The sequence below is a fragment of the Phalacrocorax aristotelis genome, chromosome 6 (assembly GCF_949628215.1).
Source record: "Phalacrocorax aristotelis chromosome 6, bGulAri2.1, whole genome shotgun sequence".
Taxonomy (NCBI): domain Eukaryota; kingdom Metazoa; phylum Chordata; class Aves; order Suliformes; family Phalacrocoracidae; genus Phalacrocorax; species Phalacrocorax aristotelis.
Window position 1 is genome coordinate 48,054,607 of NC_134281.1, and position 23,901 is coordinate 48,078,507.

The window sequence follows — 23,901 nt, forward strand, 5'->3', positions numbered from 1 at the left end:
CTTGCATAAGGTCCTCTGAGCCCTTTTTCCAACACTTTCCAGTCTTTTCTATGAGCTTGCTAGAGAGACCAAAAATCAACCCTCTACCCTTTTCCACTGGGTTTGAGCCAGAAGCAGAACTGTCAGTAGATTTACTGCTGAAGAAGTCAGCAAAGTTTTGAATATTTCTTTTTCATACTTTATTTTTACGTTTTTCATTATTTAGGTCACCTAGGGAAAGCATTTGCTAGTGTTGCAAACTGACACTAAGCTGAGTGATGTGGCTGTACAACTCTACTTCTCATTTTGATTCTAGCTCCTGTGCAGAGCAATGGTACATGCACACTCTTCAGTTCCTGCCCATGAGGTGTGGCCAGCTTCAGTCAATGCAGTTGACTTGCCCCCACAGACTGCTTGGTTGTGCATAGACAAGTATCCTTTTGCGCATAGATAAGTATCCTGTATGCTTTGTGAAAGAGCATTAGCACTATATTCTCTCAACGCCGCTGCAGGAAAGCAAAATTCAGATCCAGTCCTTACATGCACTATGAAAGCACATCCTCATGCCCTCCTAGAAGATGGTGTTTTTCTTGGGACTTACAAGGTAAGCCTTTCTTGAAGCACTGAAAACTGCAGTACTTTTCATAAAGGAAGGGAGAAACGGTGAGGTAAATTCTGTAAGGTAATGACAGAAGTCCTCTGAATGGATCTATCTGCTGGCACAAGAGAAATTCTTTTCCCAAGAGACCACAACAATCCTAAGAGTATTTGACCAGTTCTGTTACGTTGAAAGGCAAAGCTACTTCTCATGCATTTGGGATCAAAGGATTCTTTTTCCTACTCTGGGCATGGCAGGCTTTTGCCTTTTTTTTAAAGCATTGATCAGAAAAAGAATAATTTCCAGAGTGAAGTCCACCTCGATGTCTTTTTTTATGTTCTGGTTATACTGCTAATATGTGATCTTACCTATTATAAAATTTAACCAAAACCAAAGTTCTGTCTGAAGTAAGACAGAGATTAACTGTATGGATCGTGGCCCTTCTGTAATATTCCTCTATTGTTTTACTAACATGTTTTTATGTTATCTTTTTTCAAGTACTAGGGAAATACCAGCATGAAGTTACCTACTACTACTGATAGATATAATGATAAATACTAATGAAAGACTAGATCCTACGTGGAGTGCTTGAAAATTCCAGTTATTGGAAGCTTTGGCTTCAGTGATCTTGAAATGTCACCCCAGGATCTTGGGTACTAGTTTTGTTGCATAGCAAAATCCAGACAACAGGTAGTTCACCTAAAATTTTAGAGTGGCGTGCATCCTAAGACAGGGTTTAATTCTGTGAGAGTGTGTTTAAATTGTGAGAACTTTCTACTACAAAGTGGAACACTGAAAAGTTGAGCAGACTTTTTAGGAAAAAAGCTTGCTCTAGGGAGAGGCTGTAATTAGGTTTCCTGTCTATTTCTAGCTATTTAAAAGTCATTATTGCTGATTTTTTTATTATTATTATTATTATTATTATTTTGGTAGTAAGGTTGTTCTTGAATCTTTTGGGTTATCAGTCTCACCTCTTGGGGAAGTTTCCTTAATTTGCATTCTTTAAGTTAACCTCTGGAAATCAACACTTGAAGATCAGTTATTCCATACTATATTCTGCAAAACTGAGCAGTACATAAGCCTTGCTTCATATTTTTGACAAACATCTGTACTATTTGTCATTTTCGTTGGTTGATTTTGCTGCAACAGTAGGTATATTTGAAACTGATTGCTGTCAAAGCTGTTTTATGTATAAGTGAATTAATTCAGAGATGGTAGAAGGTAATGGAAAAGCTTCAAAGAGGATAAGGAGGTACAGCCCATTTACGACATACTGATGGCGTAGTACCAGAATGACTTGAACCTGTTTGGGGCAACTGCTCCGCTGGAGTATTGGGCCTTCCTTGAAGTCTCAGAAGCTGTCTGCCATTTGGGATTCACTTTTTACATGAGGATGATGTATCTTGCCCCAGTTTTAAGGACCAGATACAAAGCTTAGGAGGGAAACGAAAGCATTTACATTCAGTGCTGAGTTTTTAAATTAGTATCTCTAGTGCTTCAAGGACTAACTGTAAAGAGGGCTTTTGAAAGTAAGAGAAACTATTTAGAAAGGATGAGAAATTTTTACTTTAAAATTTCTTACTGAAGAGGGAGAACAAATGGGTACACAGCTAAGCTGTCAGCTTCTGCTTCCAAATATATAGGCTGCTGTGCTTTGATTTAAGGCCTTGTCTGTGTGTAATTGTTCCTGCTTTGTAGTAGTATCCTGGCATTGTGAAAGCAGCATACTTCCTCCACTTAAAATCCTTGCATTCTTACAGTATTTGCGTTTTGATATGTTTTCATTACAATTCAGGAACTGGTATGTACCAAAACAGTCTCTAAAACACTTTTGGACCAGTATAGCTGCATCTACACCAAGGTTCATAGCCATCAGTCATTTTGAGAAAAAGCAGAACAAAATTGTAAAACTATTTAAGTGTAGCCCAGCCTTTCTGTTGTGCTTCCATACAGACCAGTATGCACTGAGAACCAAGTTCATCGTACTGAACTGCCACTTCATGTCCTCTTAAATGAGAATAAAGCAATTTACTTCACTTACTGGGAATGCTGCCTAAATGCCTACTTGGGTATAAAATCTGTGAGGTTTATTTCTATTTCAGAATTAAATATATTTGGTTTTCTTGAGAACCTCTCTTTTTCCATGTATAAGTTCTTGCAGATTGTGGATTTTCAGTTTATACTTAGCTTTAAGAGTTCTTTATCCCTCTTCTCCCCAATTACAGTAGCGTTCTCTCCAATTGTGAATCTGGTACTACAGTACTTCATTGATTTCTGTCCTCTGATAGTTTGTCCTTGTATGTGGTTTTGCTCAGCATGAAGCCTGTGTCTTTGAAGCTGATGAATTCTTCATGGAGGCCACATGCACAGAGTTGTTCACAAGGCTAGGAGGTGTGACAGTGGGGGAAGGGGCCATGGTAGGCATTGCAAATATTCTGCGGGCGGCTTTTGCATTAATTCTAGTGATATGAAATGTATTCGTGTATCCTGCTGAAATGTGATATTAATATTTTTGCTATGTGCAAGTGGATGATTGGATTGTCTGACATCTGAAAATTCCTATTTATTACAGCTCTCAAGTTCACAAGCTGCTGTTTGACTAGAGTACATGGGTGGATGTATCCAGTTTGTATTTCTAATGGAGTATTTCATCCTAGTGGATAAAATTATACATGAAAATAACTTTAGCACAATCTTTAGGCTTCTTTTTTTCACCAAGGTAGATTTTGTCTGTATGACCTTAAAAAAAATCCTTATCTCATAAAAGAAAATAAATGCCTTTAGTCACATTACAAGGGAAAATGGTTCTGTTTCCTTGATCATGCTCGACACAACATCTTTGAAATTAATCTTGAGAAGTTCTATGATTGATCTGGCTTTTTCTAGGTCACTGAGCTATATTTCCAAAGTGTTTATACAATCTATTGGAATCAATAAACAATTTAAACTGATGTAACTGCAGAATGTTTGCAAGTCCCAAGGAAAATTGAAAGTATGACAAAGAATAAAGCTGTAGGAGTTTATTTCGTTTATCAGGACAAACAGTCATTGAAATGAAATGACTTTCCTTTCAACATTGCAATATGATAGTGATGCTTTAATCACATAAATAAGTAGCTAGCCATTTTAAAAACTCATTCTTGGTGATTTTGGGCAAATGGAATCCCTTTATTTATACTTTAAGAAGCTGTGCTCTACAGCCTATTTTATAAAATATTTCCAGTAGGAGAGTTACAGTATCATAAAAAGGTCTCACTTCAGATTATGGTTGTAACATTTCAGGCATGATTTTATTTTAGTTTGAGTTTTGGCTGGTGTAAATATTAACATTGTGACTTCAAATGGGGATTAGACTCTAGTTATTACTAAAATTAGACAATAACAATACTAGGAAAACTAATTAAAGAGAAGCTGATACTGTTTTTAATCACACTTAGGGGTTTGATTTTTTTTCTTTTTTTTTTTTTTTTGTGTTGTAAATTAAGTTTGGGGTATGTGTGAGTGGCTAACATTTCTTATACCACAGCGCACACTAGTGGATTGATCAATAAAACCATCTGAAGAAGGAAATCTAATAGTTCTTGAATTAAGTACTTAAATCTTCATCTTTCAGACATAGCCATGTATTTTCTAAATGCATACAATAGCAAGCTGGGTTTTCTTTTTTCCAAAAGTAAATACATTTATCTCCAAGGACATTTGTAAATTTAAGATTAGTAACAATGATCTGAAAACTTACATATGAAGTTCATAAAATTTATTTCCCAAAGGCAATCTATTCTAACTTCTCTTCTTAGTGCCAGCAACCTGGATGTTGGAAGAACAGCAGCTGCTGTGTAGATAAGATTCCATGACTTCATGGGTCTATTTTTTATTTGTCAGATGGGAAATGACTCACTCTTACTGCATCTGGGATGCCAATTTTTAAACATGCGTTTTGGAGGTTCTTTAATATTAGTAAATGTTCGTAAATGCTAATAGGAAGTCGTAAGATGATAGCCCCTCTCCAGCCCCTTTCCTTTACTCTGTACTTTAAAAAAAAAAAAAAATTCTCAAAACACCGCTCATTATTGGAACGCATGCGTTGCAGCGCAGTATGTCAAACTGGGTTTGACTGTGTTAGGGAAATTTGGTTGTCAAACATTGGAACAGGCTGCCCAGGGAGGTGGTGGATTCTCCATCCCTGGAGATATTTAAAAGAAGGGTAGATGTGGTGCTTGAGGATATGGTTCAGTGGTGGACTTGGCAGTGATAGGTTAGCAGTTGGACTCAATGACCTTAAGGGTCTTTTCCAACCTTAACGATTCTATGATTCTATGAAATTGATGTTCCTGCCTACTCCAGGGACTTACACTTCTATTTCTTTAAAGGCAATGCTTTCCCTCCCTAACAAAATTCACAAACCGTTTTGCTTTCTTTTAGGAAAAGTTACATGAGATCTTCTATTGCAACAGATCGTTAGAGTCTAGTATGCAAAAGAATTGAACAGTATGGATTTGCCATACATGCTGTTGCATTTGCAATTAATTGTAAATGTTCAGGATGCTAACACAAATGTTACAGCCAGCTTTGAGAAAACTCTTGCCTGTAATGATCCAAAGATAAACAATGTTAAATGTCATTAGAAATATGGAACATACATCCTCCTGTAGATTATATGATTCATCCTCCCAATATTGTGTTATTTCTTGGCACCCTTCCTTGAAGAAAAATAGAAGCATTCAGAAATAGGTGGTTTGATTTAAAGAAACTCATAAACAGGCTGAAAATATTGGGGGTCTTTAGAACAGAAACAGAGGTTTTGGAAATGTAAGCAATAATAAGCGAGTCCAAATAAGTTGATTAGATACAAGAAAATAGAAGAAAGTTACTCAAAAGCAGAGGACGGGTTCCTTTCTTCTTATATTTCTGTCTCTCTCTGGTAATAGAAGGAATGATCCAGAAGATTGCAAAGTGCTTCCAGCCCTGCCTGTAACCTTCAAGGCAGCCTGGCACTTCTCATTTTCAAGATCCTGCTTCCATTAATTTTAATGTTGCCAAGTTACTTGTTTCAGACTGAAGCTTTCTGTGTGTGCTTGGTTTGTTGTTTCTGGAAGGAGCTGTACAGTTCTTTAGCTGTATTGAAATTTCTGGAGGTTTGATGAAGGTAAACTAAGCCAGCCACGATCAGATTGGGGATTTCAGACTGGATAACAGAGGGGATGTGATAAACCGGAGAGAAGAGAGCAGAAGGGCTTGCAGTCTCAGTCCCACAAACCTATCCTGAGCCCAGAGTAGAATCTCAGGGTTCAGGGTCATGATGTTTCTCCACTGAATTGAATTTGTGAAGCTGACTAATAAAGCTTGTCACTTTCCCGTGCTCCTAATCCACCCAGAGTATGGCAGCCCAGTACTGCTGTTGGCTGTTGTTCCGTTAGCTCAAATTGCAGCAGTATGGCTTGCCAGCTCACAGCTTGCCTGGTGACCTGTATTCATATTAGCATGATGCCACATCATGAGGTTTTGTTTTCTTGGTGCAAAGTCAGGTTCTCAGAGGTTAGGAAACATTGAAATGAAGATGCACAATCTTGATATGGTGCCCTGTTTCTATCCACTGTGATGAGACTGTGTAAGTAAACATTTCATAAGTTTTTCCCAAAAATTCTTTCCTTATGTTGATATCTCTCTTTTTTTTTTTTTTTTGTAATAATACATTTTTGATTGTACTAACATGTGGAGGTTGGTGTGTAAATGATCGTATTCTTAAAATCTTAGCTGCCTCCCTTAACGGTCTGAGAATAACTATTGATATGAAATTTCTGCCAGCATCTGAACTTGATGAGAAGCATAAAGGTTGTTTTGATTGTTTTGGTGGTTTGGTTTTTTTGTTGTTGGTGGTGCTGGTTTTTGTTGCTGTTGTTGTTGGGTTTGGGGGGTCTAGTTGGTTGGTTGTTTTTGTTTTTTTCAAAGTGGGAAAAATGTGCTGCAAAACATAAAAGGGTAAGATCCAAAAATAGCTGTTGGTTTTAAGTCACTTATATCAAGAAAGCTACCCAGTTTTTAATGTAAGAAAGCAACTTAAAATGCAGTTCCATCTTGTGAAATAAAGATTGTTAATTTGTATTTTTTTTAATTCCATGGGTTTTCCAATTTGCACGGATTGCAGTTATCTTCCTGTTGATTTATTACAGTGAAAAGAATTTCATGTGTGTAACACTTCCTTTAAAAAGAGGAAAATGAAACCTCATCACCTGATAACTCTATAGCTTTTCTAATCTGTGGGGACAATACAAACATTACAGAAATATTACTGCAGTTACAAAATCATCAACATTTTCTGTGTTTCGCATCTTCTGTTGGTATTGTGGATACATACTGTTTTGAAATGTTTCTTTACTTGTACCCCAGAGGAGAAAAAGAATCAAATCTAAGCATTGTGTATGTTCCAGATAGAAGGAAGTAATGCATGCTTCATAATTTAAAAAAAAAAAAAAGTCAAAAGCATATTTGAGCTTTTCAACAAGAAAATATTTCTTCTGTTCTTTTTCCCCTTCCTCTTGCAGATTTAGCTCTGGTTGGCCTTCACCAGCAAATGGAGATGAGATCCATAAAAGAGTGAAAAATATTTTAAGGACACACAGTGCTAGACAGCGCCTAATATTTGTAAGTTTGACTGCAAACTAAATCCTTTCTTTTCTCCAAGATGGCTGAGGAACTGTACCTACAGTCTTGGATTTATTATAATGTTTTCCTTTGAGACAACCTTGATTGTAGAAATATGGATTACATATATGAGCTGATTTCAGTAGCCTCCTTATGTGTAGCTGTTACGTGCAGCTGGTAATGGTAAACCTCTCACAGGGTACTAGGAACAATTATGTGGGTTGTTTTTTTTTTTTATATCTGGTTTTCCACTTCCAATTTAAGCAAAAAATATGTTACAGATCTGTAGAACGTCAAGGCTTAAAATGTTGTGCAGCTGTACATCAGCAGCTGCTTGTGTCCAGCTGTTTGTAGAGCTAATATTATTCTTCAGCTGTGTGCTTTTTTCCCTTAATTACCTGGCTTTCAATAAACAGAGTTCTTCATCTAATGAGATTATGCCCGAGATCAGAATATTTTGTCCTTGAGTCTGATGGGATTTTGAAGTGTGATTTTAGACACAGAAAAATTTTTGCTATTGCTATTTTTGAGAAACCCGGTTGTGGCACAGGATCTCCCTGGCCAAAGTATTGTACAAACTGAATAACAAGGTTGTTCATCTGCAAAGAACTTAGGGTCTTAAGTGTGAGGTGAAGTAAAAGAAAGGTAAGGTAAAAAGATGTAAGGATGAGAGGTAGGTAAGATTAAGACTAGGAGCTCTGATGAAATTATTGTTTTTGTCTGACAATCTGACACACAAATGTTACTGATCAGTTAAGAGACATGAGTCTCTCAAAGTGGAGAACGGTATCTTTTTTTTAATTCGGTTTCTCCTCTTAGAAAAAGGAGTGTTGACAGAAATCTGCTTTTGGACGTTGCTGCAATTTTAAGTTGCTGCTGTCCCCAGCTGCCCACCTTTCCCCTCTGACGTAGTTTACTGTGTCAGTGGGAAGCGTGATAAAGTGAGAGAGCCCTGGCCTCCCCACCTCATACTCAGCACAGAAACGGCAGGTGTAACACTGGTGCGTTGGCATATGAGCTGTGCTGGCTGGGATGCAGTGACTCCACTGACTACAGTAAACCCATGGCAGAGGGGAGGGTTGGGGCAGAAGTGAAGGTTGTCTCAATCCATTGCTGCAAGAAGTAGTGAAGAACATCTGTCTAGCGCTGAAGGTTCGATTTATTTAGTTATTTATTTATTTCCCCAAATTTAGCCATCCTGAGCAGCTCCTTGTGTTGCCTGAATGCTCTCTTAATCTGATTATTTTCTCATTTCTGTTCAATCTTCATTTTTAGCTTAGTTGTTGTGCTTTTTGTTTTAATCTCAGAGAAGCATTTTTTCATGCATGCTAAGACTGTTCATGCTGTACCTCCCTGCGTTTGTACACCAACATTATGATCTTCTGAGCTGCTGCCTCTCAAACAGAAGATACCCATCACATTTTTCTGTGTTTCAGCCACTCCAAAATAGGTACAAATCATGTCAAATGCTTCTCTGATGTTTCAGCAAACTTAAGATAACAAATTGGATTTCATGACGGTCCAGCACCTGCATGTAATGAAAGTTTGCACAACCTGAACTATCTCCAGTGGTCCTTGACTACTTTCCTTGAATAGTAGACCATGACTTCATGATAAAAGATTTACTAGTTTGTTAGGAGAGCTGGATGGCTGGTTATACAGTCTCTCCATACAGCCATAAAGACTATTAAAGATAATAATGGGTAAAGGAGAATTTGATAATTTTTCTCCTATTTACTTATATAATTTAAAACATTTTATTCTAGAATGACTTACACGTATACTGGCATTCACTTTTTGCTGCGATATTGCACAAATGCACACAAATTTGCAAGCATGGTATTAGATTGTTGAAGCACGATGCTTTCTGTTGGCTTTCTGTTAGCACACCTTGTCACTTCCAGTATCAAACACTTGCTGAATACTCACAGGGATTAATAATCAGAGATAATGCTTTTCTGTTTCCTCTACTGCAGGAAAACCTCATGTTTCTGCCCTAAAAAATCCAGATATCAGGGTGTTGGGTAAGATTTTTTGAGTCCTTAATTACCACCCTGGTCAGAACAGTGCTGGAAAAGGACCATTTTTCTCACTTCCTTTTATTCCACTGAGCAAAAGGAATGGGAGGATGTTACAGAGACGTCTCACCGTGTTTGATAATCGTGTACACCTAACTTGGGAAAGCTGTGCTAACAGCAGCTGACCTGCTTAAAAAAAAAAATTAGGTCTACTTGCAGTGAGTACTGTAAAATACACCGGGATTGGTTGTGCTTCCCCAGATGGACCAAATCTAGGCTGTGTTGTTATGCAGTGGATGGATGAGGTAAACGGGTCATCTTGAAAGGGAGGGAATAGTAAAGCAAGTGCATTGGCAATGTGGTGAGTAGATTTTGACTCCAGACTGGATCCTCTTCCGAACTTTGAAAGGTTAAAAAGTATCTCTTATTCTGTTTCATTCCAAAGAGCCTAATGCTAAATAACCATTCCCAGAAGCATCCAGCTGTGTTTTCCAAAATTTCGTTTCCATAGCACTGTGTAAAAATAATGTGACTGGAGCTCTGCTGCAGATTCCTTAGGGTGTCCACTGTAGCTTTGTGCTGTGACATTCTGACAGTATCGTAATGTTTCCATCTTTTTTTGCTTTCCAGAACATAATTCGCCTCTGGCAAATGCTGCAGAATTTTATTTACCACTGTACCCCATTTCCTCTTCAGTGCTTTGCAGTCTGACTGCTGAAGGAAGAGAGTTTTCCTGTTTACAAACACACTTATTACCTTGTATTTCACCACAATAAATCGTGTTAGGTTTTTCCTCATCCATATGCCTGCCATTCAGCTTGCTCTGCATCTTCTTGCCATGTACCACTGTTTATTGTCATTTCTCCCAGTTTTGTGTTACCAGCAAGCTGATTATTTTTACTGCAGTCTTTTTTTCCAGTTATTTCTTCTGTAGCATGAGATATGAATTTGTTTGCTAATCCTTACAGCAATTTTGCTAAAAGCATCACTTAATATCACCTCTTAAGTAGTGTCTTTGCTCTTCAAAGTAGAGTGAACATGGTTGTGTATGGTGGAATGTCTACCATCCTGTCTCAGGTGAGCAACTTGCTCCTTTCCCATAAGGTGCTCAGTCTCCTACTTACCTAAGAGGGCAAGTATGAGCTAATAAATGTGTAGATCACATTTGGAAGGTAAGACTCCCTTCTGGCAACTCTTAAGAATATCATTGACGTTTCATTAAGTGTACCATAGATATATTTTAAAGTTGGGTAAGCACATTCTCAGCCCTGTGTATGGAATCTAAGTATTCAGATGTGTAGCATAACTTTTGTCTGGTAAAATGCATTAAATGGAAAATGGTAGCTCATTATAAAAGCCAATAAATAATAAGTTTTAGGTTCTTTTTCCCATCTTCTGCAAGAAACAAAAGTAAGGCAGTGAGCAGTAGGTTTCATAGCATTTAACCAACGTGTTTGTTGGGGACTATTGAAGCTTGTGCGGTCTGCATAGTTTTTTAGATCTACACTGTCTAGAAATTCGTTCCAGTTTATTACCTGAAAATTATTAGTTGAGTTGTACTGAACTTAATTAAGAGTGTTCATAAATGGCATTTGGCTCATTACACTTTGTCCCTTTCTCCCCCAAGAAATGTAAGCACTTTAATAGTCTTCTACTAAATGGAAAGAAAGCATTTTTGAAATTAGATCATTGTAATCAGAAACCAAAGTAATGAGAATTTGACTTCTGTTTTTTCAGGATGAGAGTAACGCATCAAAAGGAGACTTGACTAAGGCAAGAGAATCTTCGCATAAAGAGCCCTTATACATGAGTGAGCTGCTGAGCAGGTATAGTGTTTTTCTGACCAAGACGGAACAGTCATACTCATGATATTGCTGTTTAAATTTAGCTAAAAATTTCTCGTCCTATTTTGAGCTATGTAATGTATTACACTGGGAAGAGGCTTCTGTAGGAGTTAGTCCTACCAAGCTTTTTCACCTAAAAGCAAAATACAGCTATCATTATGCCTTTCATGCTCTTTGGCGCTGTGTCAGTATAATCTTCATAAAGCGCTGATTTTGGAACTAGACTTGGTCATAAAAATGATCCTTGGGCAGTAGTTTTGGGATTTTATCAAACAGAGAGCAAATGTCACTTTAAAAACAAGCAATTGGTTATTTTTTCTTAAAACTTTGGGAGTGCAAAAATAAATTGAAGTTTGTTTAGTAATATGTTTTTGGGCTGTTTCGTTGGTTTGGGTTTTTTCCCCAAACCACATATTTGGAAAAGAGAAACATCTTAAAAAACACAGCAAATATCTATTGTATGGTTTAGTGATTCAGCATGCCATATTTCAGAAGACATCTTGAAACCCTGAGATCTTAAAAATCTGGTTTATGTATGTTAATTACTCTGTGCGCTCCTCATATGTATGACTAGGGTTTCATTTGAATATTTTACTTAAAGACACCAATTGAATTGATTTTGACAACCTCTGTAGTAGAAGTTATCAGTATTGATGTTCTCTATGTATGCACACAGTACTTCGTAGAGCATTTTGGGTACTTGTTGGAGAAAAGATACTAAGTAATGTAAAACATTTTTTGGACTGTACAGCTTTTTTGTTTTTCCTTATATTAAGAAAGAAGTCCTAGAACTGTGGTGCTAAATTTGAGAGGTCTTGACATTAGCAAAAAAAGATTATGTTTTGATAATGAGATATGCAATATTTTGTAACAAATGCTTCCTGAATCACCACTGTATATTACTGAAAGGAGGGCAATTCAATACAGATATCCCAGTGAACTTCTAGTTGTCATTAGTAAGCTCTAAAAAGTTCATTTATGATTTGTTGGCTTTTTAAAATGTCTGTAATTTGTAGTCACCTCTGCGGAAGGGATCTAGGTAGTCTTAGGTTTTTCATGTACGAAAAGTTGCTACTGAAGTTGTTACTATTTCTACACCTGTGCTCACTCCTGTGTTCTGTGTGTAGCCTTTTGCTCCTTTATCCTGACAGCTACTGCGATTAAATTGTGTAAGATGTGTTTGTGAGAGAGAAAGTGCAAGTTTTTGTTTTGAGGCAGCTTTGGGACTTTGAGATGGATGCAGAAACTGCAGACTATGAAAAAAGAAGAAACAAATCCTAATACTACAGGATCAAGAAGTGATGAGATATGAAATGTGGCACTCAAGTTGGAAAAGAACTGTTCCTTGGGTTTAGGGGCTGGCAGCACTAGTTCCATTCACTGAAGGGCAAGACATAAAAGGATTTGAGGACAGTGTGATTGCTGAGCATTTGCCACAGTGCTCATAAACAGGATACAAGGACAGAGACAGAGTTCATAGAAGGACATGGTACTGTCGACCAAATGTTGGCAGTAAAGTAGATGATTGAAAACCACTGGGAGTACAGAAAAGGTCCATGTTTTGTGAAATATTTAGTATATGATTCACTCAGAAAAGAACTTCTGGGACTCTTAAAGGAGATGTATGAGGGAACAAAAGCGTATGACAGGTATTTCAGAGCAGGGAGTTGTGTGCAGAAATCCTGCTGTTAATATGATTTGTGAGTTAATTCCCAGATTGCTTAGCTTAGGTTGTCAGCTGGTTTCCAGTTGAGACAGGAGAGGAACTCTTCCTTAGCTTGGCTGTATCTTTGTCCACACCAGTGCTTAGTATCTCATGTGCAAGGACTGGCTAATGAAAATACATATACACACATATCATCCCCCCCAAAAAAGAAGGGAACATGGAGCTTATGTTTTGGGCTTTTTTTAAAGACTTTGTTGGTACCAGAATATGGAGCTTGCAAAAGTTACTATTGTTTTTTTGAGTCTTTACTGCAGTTAAAGTGGTTGGATTTTGAGTGTCTCTATGTAGATAAAGCTTTTAGTAGAAGAAAAGGCAGGCACAAGGCTGACTGCAGGAAGCGGTTTCCAAGAAAGAGTGTCAGAGCTGTTCGTTGTAGTGTTACAAGAGCTGGTTCTAGTGCTGTGCCTATTTGTTGGCCTGAGAATTCTCTGTCAGAAGTGAGGTAACACGAACTGCAGAAAGGAGGAGGTAAAACTTCAGTTGTTGATTGGTCCCCAAGGTATTGACTTGTCTACATTTAACATGGGCCTGTATAACTTTTCTATTGATTTTGCTGTTTGGTAGGTTGGTTTCTTTGTGTCCAAACTGTGAAGCACAGTTCGCCATCTCCAGGATGATAAAAAGGTTTAAATTTTCTTCAAGCTGTTGACTAACTTTAAATGTTGGAGCTTTTTTTGAAAGAGTATGAAAGTGTCCTTCCCCTTTTAATGTCGGAGCCACATAAAGACGTTGGTCTTGTTTTTTGTGGTGTAGACTGGCAGTCACCATAATATTTGAATGGTTTCCATGGGATAGTGGAAGCTTAGTAATGTGAATTTAGAAAACAGATCCTACATCTTCCTCTTCTTCCCTCACCATTCTTAAAGTGAAAATCTTGTGTTTTGATGCAGCTAGCTAGAAGTATATTTGTGAGTCCTTTGACATAAGGTTGCTTTCAATTTTGTCACAGGTTTTCACTGATACTAACTTGAGAACAAAGTTTTAAGTACTGGTTTGACTGTAGGAGATTAATAAATTATATGTATATAAGAAAATATAAAGCTTCCCTGTGAAATGTAATCCGTTTCCTAAGTGAAGACAGTCATTGTAAGTTTCACGTTTCCAGTTCCATTTCCCCGACTGACAACATTCACGAAAGGCTGAAGATCACTCAGTCCTAATTTTTAACTGTCTTAAATGCCTAAACATCTGAGCAGATGTGAAAAATGTCACCTCAGTAGTCATTTTTTTCCTTATGGTTTTTGAGATACTTGTTTCACGCTTTATTACAGGAAAATGGCTCATTTCATTATATGACACAAGCCTTTGTTTTGAAAGTTTCAAGAGGAGGCAAATAGTCACGAAGTTCAGATATGCATATTTCAGATTCGTCAGTGTTTCATAATGATTTTCAGAGAATAGATTTCACTTCATAGATCTAGGAAATAATTTCTCAAAGCAACTGCAATATGATTTGTGTTTAGTATTAAAACAGTGACACAGAAGATGGGGTGGGGAAGGAACACTCGATTGCCACTATATCATAATGTATTTGGTAGAATACTTAATCCAAGATGCTTCCGATAGAGCACTTTACAGCTGCAACCACAGTAATTTAATATACCTCTGATAGATTGCCTTCATATTGAAATAGCTGCTTGTGGTTACATTTTGACCTTCAAAGGACACAAAAATCCTACTGTGCTGCTCTTGCACAGGCTTAGTGCCTAGTCACACTGCCTATCAAAATACAGCAGAATTTACTGCATGCTCTTTGAAAATTAATTCTCTTTCTGTTTGGGAGGTATTATCAAGTGCACTCAGAGAAGTTGGGGAGAATTTCTGTGAATGAATAACGTGGGGCTCCCATGTCTTAGAAGTAGCTGCAGGGCAGTTTTTTAATCAATTTATGAAAGGTAATCCATGATTTGCAAGTTCTACGTTTGGATTTCTGCTGGTTTTGTGCTTCTGATTCCTCTTCCTTATCTTGATTTGATCATTATTTCTTACCTTCTTTCTGTTGACAGTTCACCAGTGCAGCAGAACACTACTGTTCACTTGGATAATGGTGAATATTGGTCTAGTCGTGCAGCTGTATACAAAGGGAAGCCTCACAGAGCAGTCTTTGAAGAGAGTCTTGAGAAAATATACAGAAACATGTACCGAAAAGCTTCTGGCACTGTTTTGGACCAAAATACACACTCTTGATAGCAATTCAGCTGGAAATGCACAGTACACAGTGTTTGTATTTGTAATGGAACCTATTTTTATGTAACAAATATTTTTACTATATTTTTAAGGTGTAATTATGGTTGGGCAGGCTTTTGGAGAAATGGAGTTTTGGCCTGGGGTGCCAAACGGAAACTGTTAACATCCCCCTGGCCACCTACCCCCCCACCAAAAACTGCCCAGCCTCTAAGTCCCTCCACAGTTAATCAAGATGGTTGTCATGCTTGCTCCTTTGAGACTATGAAAAGACAGTCATTTGAAGACTAATAGGTCTGCTGGACGTTCCTGTGTGACATCAACTCAGGCTTCAGCTGCAGCCAATTCTTATTTCATAATTAAAGCTATTTAGTAACATAAACAGAACTGGTTGAAAAGGAATATGTCCTAGTGTTCAAAGAGGGGGTCTAAAGAGGGAGGTGAATGTAAGCGTTGACTTAAAAGCATCCCATCTGGATGAAAGGGAATTATCTTCTAGAAAATTGCCTTTGGATCACTTATTTTTGAGATGGGCAGAAGCCCTGATACTGACCTATAGACATGCTTTCAAAGTGGTTTCAAGCACCTTTAGTCACAAATTTTCTAATACTGACAAATTTTTAAAGAAACCCACCCAGCCCAGCAGCCTTTTTATCAGAAGAAAGGTTGTCTTCACACACCCTGTGCATTTGGAAGTTTCCACGTTCTCTTGAATGCAGCCATGACATTTGCCAATATATGTGTAATTTTAGAAAATACGAATAAGAAAGGAGTGTGGAGGGAGAAAGACTGGAGCTAGTCAGCAAGCTCCTCATATACCCCATCCCGGCCTTCTGAAGTTCCTGCATCACAATCCCACCTCATTTGGAGCCTGTCCTTCCCAGTCTGGTGGGATCCTGTTGGCAGAAATCGCATCGTTTTTGCTAAAGGCCACCAAATGTTCATCAGCAGTTCGATGCTTTCCCTGGGGATGGAACCTTTTCAGCCTTGCATTGAGCAGATCCCACATTAGCAGACCGGGGCGAATTGCCCATCCATTGAAAAGCAGAATGTTTTAAAAGGGCAAGAGTGTCCATCTCCTGCTTCCTTTCAGAATGGGGGAAAGAACAAATGCCTGTTCTGGCTCCTTCCCTGACTGAGCTAACAGATTCAGTTACACCAATGCCATTTCACCTGTTATGATTGGATAAAGGATAAAGCTAGCAGTACAGATGGCAGAACATATGACTGTAACCTGCCAGCATGCCTAGATAAACAAAAAGTTGGTCTACTCTGCCTTCCATCCTTTAATGCTGAGACAACATAATTGATTTGAGAAAGCAGTTGGTGAGCAATTATGCTAGTGGGAAAGCACGTTGAAAGGCAGTGTGCTTCTGTCTCAGGAAAGGGGACTCTCAGAGGAAGTGTCTTGCATATAGACATTTCTATTCCGTGTAACTGTTAAACCAGTTGAAGTGGATTAACACTGATAACTTCCTGTCCCTGGTGCCATTTAGCACATTAGTGCTTTCAAAGGGCATTAGTTGCACAGTCTGATGGTATGTAGTTGTTGAGTCACTTTATGAAGTAGTAGTACGCTTTTTTTGCAGAAGTGAAAAGTTAAACTTACCCAAGCTGTGCCACTAAAGGCATGGTGGCCATGGAGTACTGTGCTACCGGGATCTGGTATTTGTTCATTAGCCTATTCCTGTGACTCTGTATTAGTCCATAAAGGAGTAGTTTCTTTCTCCTTGCTGCTCAGGAAAGTAGATATATTCAAATGGATCCTAAACAGGGAGGGCACATTCTGAGAGATATTTCCAAGCTCTTGGTTTGAAATGAATCCACTGAAATCTGAAGGTTGCTGCAGTTTCCCGTATGTGTTTGAGTCATAAGATTTACTGTTGTTCTCCTGGTATCCCACAGTTTTCATTCAGTATTCTCTGTGTTTTCCCTCCCAGGTGTCATAGCTTAGTAAAAGTTGCAGTCATATGAAGATTGGCTGCTCCCCTTTGGCCTAATCTGCTTCAGTGCCATAGAAGTACTATTGGATTTTTTATCTTCCCGAGCAATCCAGCAGATTTTAGGTTTCGTTTGTTCAATGTGTAGGGAGGCCTGAATGCTGAGGCTTTGGTTTTCTTGTATGGATGAGTAAGGACACAAGCTGCCATGAATTCAAGATGCAAGGAGGGGATGAAGGAGGATGGAGGCCACTGTGAAAAAAACCAGTAATATTTTCGAGGGGTCCAGACGAATGGCTGGGGTATCTGTTTGATTCCCCTAGCTAAAGAAAGGAAGCATATGGTAATATGGCAACCTTCAGTTTTTCACTGAAGATGAAAAATTTTTCATCAAAGGTGAAAACTGGATGGGAGAAAAAAAAGTGTCATATGTTAAATTTTGACCAGTATGAATACTCTCACTGTAGCCTTTGTATGCAGCATAACAACAAATGAAGCAGATGATAGACTATGAGTGTCTTTGGCCCTGCTCCAGCTGCGAGGGGAGATGGTGTGTATAATGTCTTTCTGAATCAGCTGCTGCAGGATATGTGTTTCTCTCTTGGGTCAGAGTCATTCCACAGCTTATATGCTGTGATACAGCAGAGTGTTGTCTTCCAAGCACTGTGCTGGAAATCCAGTTTGGTTAATGGAAAACTTTTCTATGAAATGTGACTTAAGACCCAAATTACTCTGATCTGTCCATAAAATCTGCAAGCCGCTTTGTTTTCAGAAGCTTTTGGCCCCTTCCCTGTTTGCTCAGCTAACCCTCCTATTAATATGCTCAAGTGCACTGAGCACTGCTGCTCCTTTGCTGCTGCAGTATGTGATAAGTATAGGTTCAGGCAGTGAACCAACATGGTAATAAACTGTAATTGTTTAGTGCACCTTGCCTTCTAATACAATTTAAATCCCTTCTATCAAATGCAAATTTTTAGGTTCCTGAGTAGAGCTTTAAATAGCATTTTCGATGCTCATTCCTTATCTTTTGCTATCCACAAAGTGGTCTGTTAGTGACAGTGGGATGGCATAATTCCATCCCCGTCATTTTACCTCTTAAAAGAAAGCTGCGTACTCAAATCTAGAAATAATGGGCTAGATTAAGAGTGAATTAGTGTTTTCCTGTAGAGTCTCTTTCTCTTGCCCTCCCAAGTTGTTAGAACCCATGAGTATTCTCACCGAATGCTATTCAGCACCCAGTGTTGCTTGCACTATGCAATCAGTGCAATATTTTAATCACTTTCATTTTAATAAGTCAGAGTCTGCTTCCTACCTGGTCCCTTCCCTCTTTCCTACAAATAATTTGGTATGGTTCAGGATCTTGGGGTGGCTTTAGAGAAACTGCCTGTTTTGTTGTGTTGAGCACAAGCAGGTGCCTGTGTTCAGCCGAAATGCAAATCCTCTGCTGAGTAGTAGTTGCTTTGGAAATCACTCAGTCATTGACCTGTTGTGGATTAAAGGCAAAAATTCAAACTCTTTAATGATTTTCCTTATCTAAGTTTTCAACTAGAAGAAGGGAAGCTTAAATTGGTCCACTGGGGGCAAGAGGCAGAGAGATGGCTAAAGTAATGGGAACAGGTAGGAGCAGCTGTGTAAGGTAGATGGGCAGCAGTGTTTATACCCCAAATCTGAGCAGCCTGGAAGATGATGAGGGCTGTTCTTTAGATTGTGTATCATGTGTTCGGATTTTACTGTTCCTTTGGAGGCTGCAAAACAGTGAGGGGAGAAAGAAATCTACCTATAGGTGTTGGGAATCTATTTTTTGGGTAAAATAATGGAACTCTTAACTCTGCTTAGTATTAAACAGTCCATTCCAGACTCCCTGTCATTGTAACCTCACCTGTAAAATGGGGAGTTTGTGCTCTGTTGAAGCTTAATTAAATGACTGTGAAGTGCTTTGGGATCCTGAGGTGAATGTTACAGAAATTATTTTATGGCAGCTGGCTGAAAAGTCCCATCTCATCTCCAGGTTACTAAAAAGGGCTTTATTTTAATTTTCCTAGGTTTATTATGTTTTAATCAGACAATTATTAAGCAACTCTTAATCTTATCAAGATAGAAACCTATTAAATCTAAGAGATGGCTGAAAAAGATAATGAACTGCTTTACTATGTGTGCTTTTAGGAGCTAATCTTTACCATGGGTATCCTACTCAGCTTCTGTCTCCTGAATCATCTGGGTTCATCATACTTATACTGATTGCTCTCATGATCTTTTTCGTTTTAAATACAGATTGTTTTTTCGTCATCCTGATGTCTTAGTGCTTTCTACTATGTGTACTAATCAGCACTACTAACATCTACCACATCATTTGTTCTCACCCTCTCCCCAGGAGCAAGGGGTGCAATGGTGTGCGCAGCTTGACGCGAAGAGTTTGTGTGGTGTGCCATAGGTTTGTCAGAGAAAGTAAGTTGGAAGGAATCTCTGCCTTTTCAGTCCGAGTGCAAAGAACAGCTTATATAATTCTGCTCTTCCTAACTTTTATGCTTGGGAGTGTTTTCTAAAACACTGAACTGCGCAACCAAATTCTTAGCCTTTTAGCTATGGTCACATAACTGTATAAATCTTGTAATGTGGAATCTCTGGGTCATAGGAAAGGCTACCATGACGATAACCACTTCAGTGGTTATGGAATGATCATTATCAGGATGCTGAGAGTATCTCACACGTTTGTTTAGTAGTCAAGGAATTTGGGGAAACTTTCAAATCAATGCAACTGAGCTTCTTGGTTCCAGTGAAAGCAATTGAAGCTAAGAGAGAATAGCTCTTCTGTGGATGATCTTAATGAGCTGTCTCAGTGGCTGAAATGATATCTGGTTTAGGTGATGGTCTCTGGTAGCAGCAAAGAACTAGTCTTTGCCTGGTTCCTTACAGTTTCAACAAATAAACCAACGTTGTGGGAAGCGATCAAGAACACCTAATATTCCTGTTTGTGTTACACAGTGAACTATTAAGCACAAGCCCCATTGATTGCATTGGTTTGTACTGCTCTCTCTGTGGAATTCAAAACATCATCAGCCAAAGCCCTTAAAAGATGCGGCTGTAGCTCCTTTTGTTAACAGTGTTGGCTTGCCAAAGACATGCAGTTTGTCCCCTGTTTGTCTTCAGTGAGAAATTCTCTGAAGTGCAGTGATAATTTGTCTGGATGGCAACATGAAGGAACTGTAATCTTTCTCTTTGCTTGATCAATGTGGAGATTGTGCTTTTTCTTCATGTGTATTGCCATTCAATTCTGGGTGATTGCTTCTGACCTAGCGGAGAACTCTCTGCAGTCTGAGGAGTGGTGATGTGAGCCGCCTTCTCACCTCTTCAGGGAAAGGAGTTTGCTGTTGCAAAACAACATCCCTCTTGGTTCATAAGAATTTACTGGTCCTGAGGATGCAGCACAAAAATTTTGTTCTGCGGTCAGACATTTGTATAACCCTGTGGAGCTGATGCCGCTGAACTAACAGAGCTTCGCACAAAGTGGGGGTGGGAGGCTGAAAGCAGGGGCAGACTTTGAGAGTGGTTTGATGTATGGCACGCCATGAACTACGCATTTGTATACCATGAATTGTCAGTGTATAAATTAACCTGTGAAGCTTATGAGTAACAAAAGCACCATTTGCGTCACTGAAGAGCGGTGAATTCTAATGCTTGTGTTTGTATTGTTACGCTGTCTTGAATTTTTGAATGTTTAGTTAATTGTGTTGTTACTAAGACTTGTAGTTGTATGAACTGTTTCATTCAGTACTCCAGTAGTAAACATTTTCTGAGAGGTTGCTTTCCCAGCCTGCCTTGTTTTCACCACAGTCATCTAGTGTTTACATACATTTTAGCCTCTGTGCCATTTTTGAAGGCTTTATTTGTCTCATTTACGTTTTTGGTTTGGATAATACTTAAATATGAAATCCATCTGGGAAACATATTGTATATTCACGTTGAGGGGTAAAACCAGTTTTTAATTAAAATTTTATACAGCACTTGTATTTCACTTTGTCCTGTTTTATTATGAAACACTTCAATCTTCTTCCTAAAACACATATGTCTTGTGCGTTTCAAGATGTTCCTTGTTGCTCATGCAGAACCAGTTTCTGAGCTCTGTCAGCAGAGTGCCATATGTTCTGGGGTTCATTTAGCTTCTCTGGCGTTTGTGTAGGCAGCATATTGGATGTAATGCAGCTAAGCTCTGCTCCATTCTTTTCTTTGTAAACTTGTCAAAAGATGAAAAAAGCAGGGAGAAGAAAACACTGAATAACACTTGTGTGATCTGAATTATCAGTAAGTTATGGTAACTTGGCAAATCAAAACTGAGGTTTCTCGTGTACTTGAGGATTTTCCTTAATTGCGGCTTCTGCGTAGCCTTTAAAGCGATGCATCCCGCAGTGCTACCCGCTATTCCACCAAAATGAGAGCTGAGGATTGAGATATAACCCGAGCCATTTGGGAATGACAAGCATTAAGTGCTCTTCATTTTGCATTGATCTGCTATTTTAAATTTTAAAAAAATAAGTGAGTAATAGAAGATGGGCATGTGAAGGGATTGTACTCCTCTCTGTTGCCTTTGTGGAAAGTAACTCTCCACTGTTTGAATGCCTGGTACTGAACAGAGTGGTACTGAACAGAGAAATCCCTGATGGTGCCCTGCTGTTTAAAAAAAACCAACCAAACAAACAAAAAACCCACAAAAAACCCAACAACATAATTTTTCTCACCAATCCATCCCTGTTCCTGTTTCTTCCCTGCCCCCCATAATCTTGACCATGAGCTAGTAGGTACCATCAGTCTTTAATATACCACTGTTTATTGATAATAACTGTACATTGTCAGATACTGATCTTATCTGCCAAAGGTTTTCAGAACCATCTTGGTGACTGTGACAGAGGACCAAAGTATTTCTGTGATTCCGTAACTACAGCTTAAAAGCAAAAAAAAGGAAAAGAATGAATAAGAAACTAGCAAAAAAGGAATACATGTTAAACTCTTTCCCCTTTGCTGAGGTATGAGGCCGGAGGGAAAAGGCTTCAGCGGCTGCTTGATACGAGTGTGTGTGGGGGGGAAACTTCTGCAGTTCTGACCTAAGGTCGGTCAGAAATAACCAGCTGGAGCGACATGAGTGTAAACCTGGTTGAAGTGACAGGCAGCTCCGCTCCTGGGACTCTATTTACATATGTTTAAAACAAACAAAAAAAAGCTGCCTTTGTTCCCCGGGAAAATCTATTTACTTGGCATTCAGCTCATGTATAAGCTGGAACTTCTCTCATGGAAGATGTAGAAACAAAGCAACTGACATTTCTGCTTTGATGTGAGGCTGAAGTTAAGATTTGATTTTGAAATATGAAAGTAAACTGAAACTACCTGCAATTTAAAGGTGGTTTTTTTAATGACCTTAAAAGTTTTGAGAAGTCTTTTTTTTTTTTTTTTCTCCTCCCCTTAGGGACCAGAAGAAATTATAACAGTAATCTTACTTATAGCTGTAAGTCTACAGAGACAGTGGCTGTAGGTTAATGAAAAATTGACACTGCTACTTGCCTGTGCTTCCAGCAGAATTTTTTTTCTTCAAACTGATGTGAACTATTGCACTGCGTGAGTTGGTTATGAGTCTCACATATTAAATTGAATGCTGCTTTTTGTGGAAGCTACAGGAGCGAGTCACAGCTGAATGTTTTAAACATTCTGTTTTGAACAAATGCAGCAAAAATTATGGATTTCTTAAAATGGTTACCCTGGTCCTTCCCCACACGCACTCAGAAATGAAGCCTGCTTTGTTAGTCTAAACAAAAAGTGGGTTGGGGAATTGTCCCCGTTGATCTCCATCCCAGTACTGAATCCGGGGGCTGTCAGCCCAACCTGGCAGTAGTCCAGCAGAGACCACACCACAGATCAGTATCTGAGCGTTGCAAGTGCAGTTGCTCTTACGTTTTGGGTTTCCATAAGTGTGTGTACTCTTACGTACTCATACGCACACTTGCCGTTGCGTGGCCCTGGGACTCCTCAGGGGCCACCCCGTCGCTCACAGAGCGTTGTTCACGTCCCCTCTCCAGGAGCATTTCTGCAGGGTCTTTTGGGACAGCTTGTTTCTCGTTCCTGGGAATTGCGCACAAATGGCACAAACTCAGCAGCTCAGACTGAATTTGTTTCGTACTCTGACAACTTCATATCTCTGTTTGTTGTCCGTGGCATGGTGGTGCCATCTGGTCCTGCTTGGACGGCTTATCGATAATATTGCACTGCATGATATTTCAGTTTTTGCTTATGAAACCTTGGGCCGTGCTTGAATGGCACAGTGATACCTTGCTGCCAGGCTTTGACCAGATGGCACATGCTTAAATAACATCCCCCCGTGTACTGTGATGGAGATGGATACACAGGGGTGTTGGAAACTGCATTTGAGACAAGGGGAGGGAAGGCATGAAGACAGCTTCAGGTATTATAATGGGATCTCAGGTCAGGAATTAAAGAGCCATTGGAGAATTCCCTGCTCCACTTGAAGGACTTTAAACCCATAACAGACTCTTCAGGGTGCCCAGTTCTTGGGTTGAGGGGCTGTTCTGGGGCAGAAGTGTTCTCCATCTCTCCTGTAGGAGTTTCAAGACTCATTGAGTCACAGAAAGGTGCAGAAAATGCATGACTGAGGGTCAGGGTACACTTGGGAAAAGGCAGTGCTGTGCGCAGTGGAATTTGGGGCAATGATGGGCAACACCAATAAAGACTCCTCCTTGAGCATTTCCCCAACAAGGGCACCTGTATTTTGGTGTTCCCAGTAGATTTGCTGTCTTCACTGGGGAGAAGGTTACGTTTGGGTGATGAGGAAGCCGTCATCTTTCACTCCTCTGAAGAACAGGCAGTGATGTTTCCTTGCAACCATCCACAGCCTGGAAGGGTGCCTTCATCGCCATTGCAGCAACATGGTGTTGGGGCAGCAGCTCGGCAATTGGCTTCTTCACTCGTG

The 23,901-nt window shown here is 39.1% G+C and overlaps 1 protein-coding gene across 4 annotated transcripts in view; it reads left to right on the forward strand.

Annotated features, from left to right (window-relative positions):
• SPATA6 (spermatogenesis associated 6) overlaps positions 1–23,901 on the forward strand; it is a 50,047-nt gene that overhangs the window by 24,126 nt on the left and 2,020 nt on the right. The window contains exons 11-13 of one of the 4 annotated variants that reach the window (XM_075097670.1): positions 7,120–7,219; positions 10,975–11,063; positions 14,814–15,385. In XM_075097670.1, coding sequence (XP_074953771.1) covers positions 7,120–7,219; positions 10,975–11,063; positions 14,814–14,994 — 370 coding nt within the window. In that variant the 3' untranslated portion in view covers positions 14,995–15,385. Of the gene's footprint in view, positions 1–295; positions 412–491; positions 555–1,584; positions 2,613–7,119; positions 7,220–10,974; positions 11,064–14,813; positions 15,386–23,901 lie in introns of those variants that run through there. The other 3 variants (XM_075097671.1, XM_075097672.1, XM_075097673.1) reach the window with 3 other exon arrangements.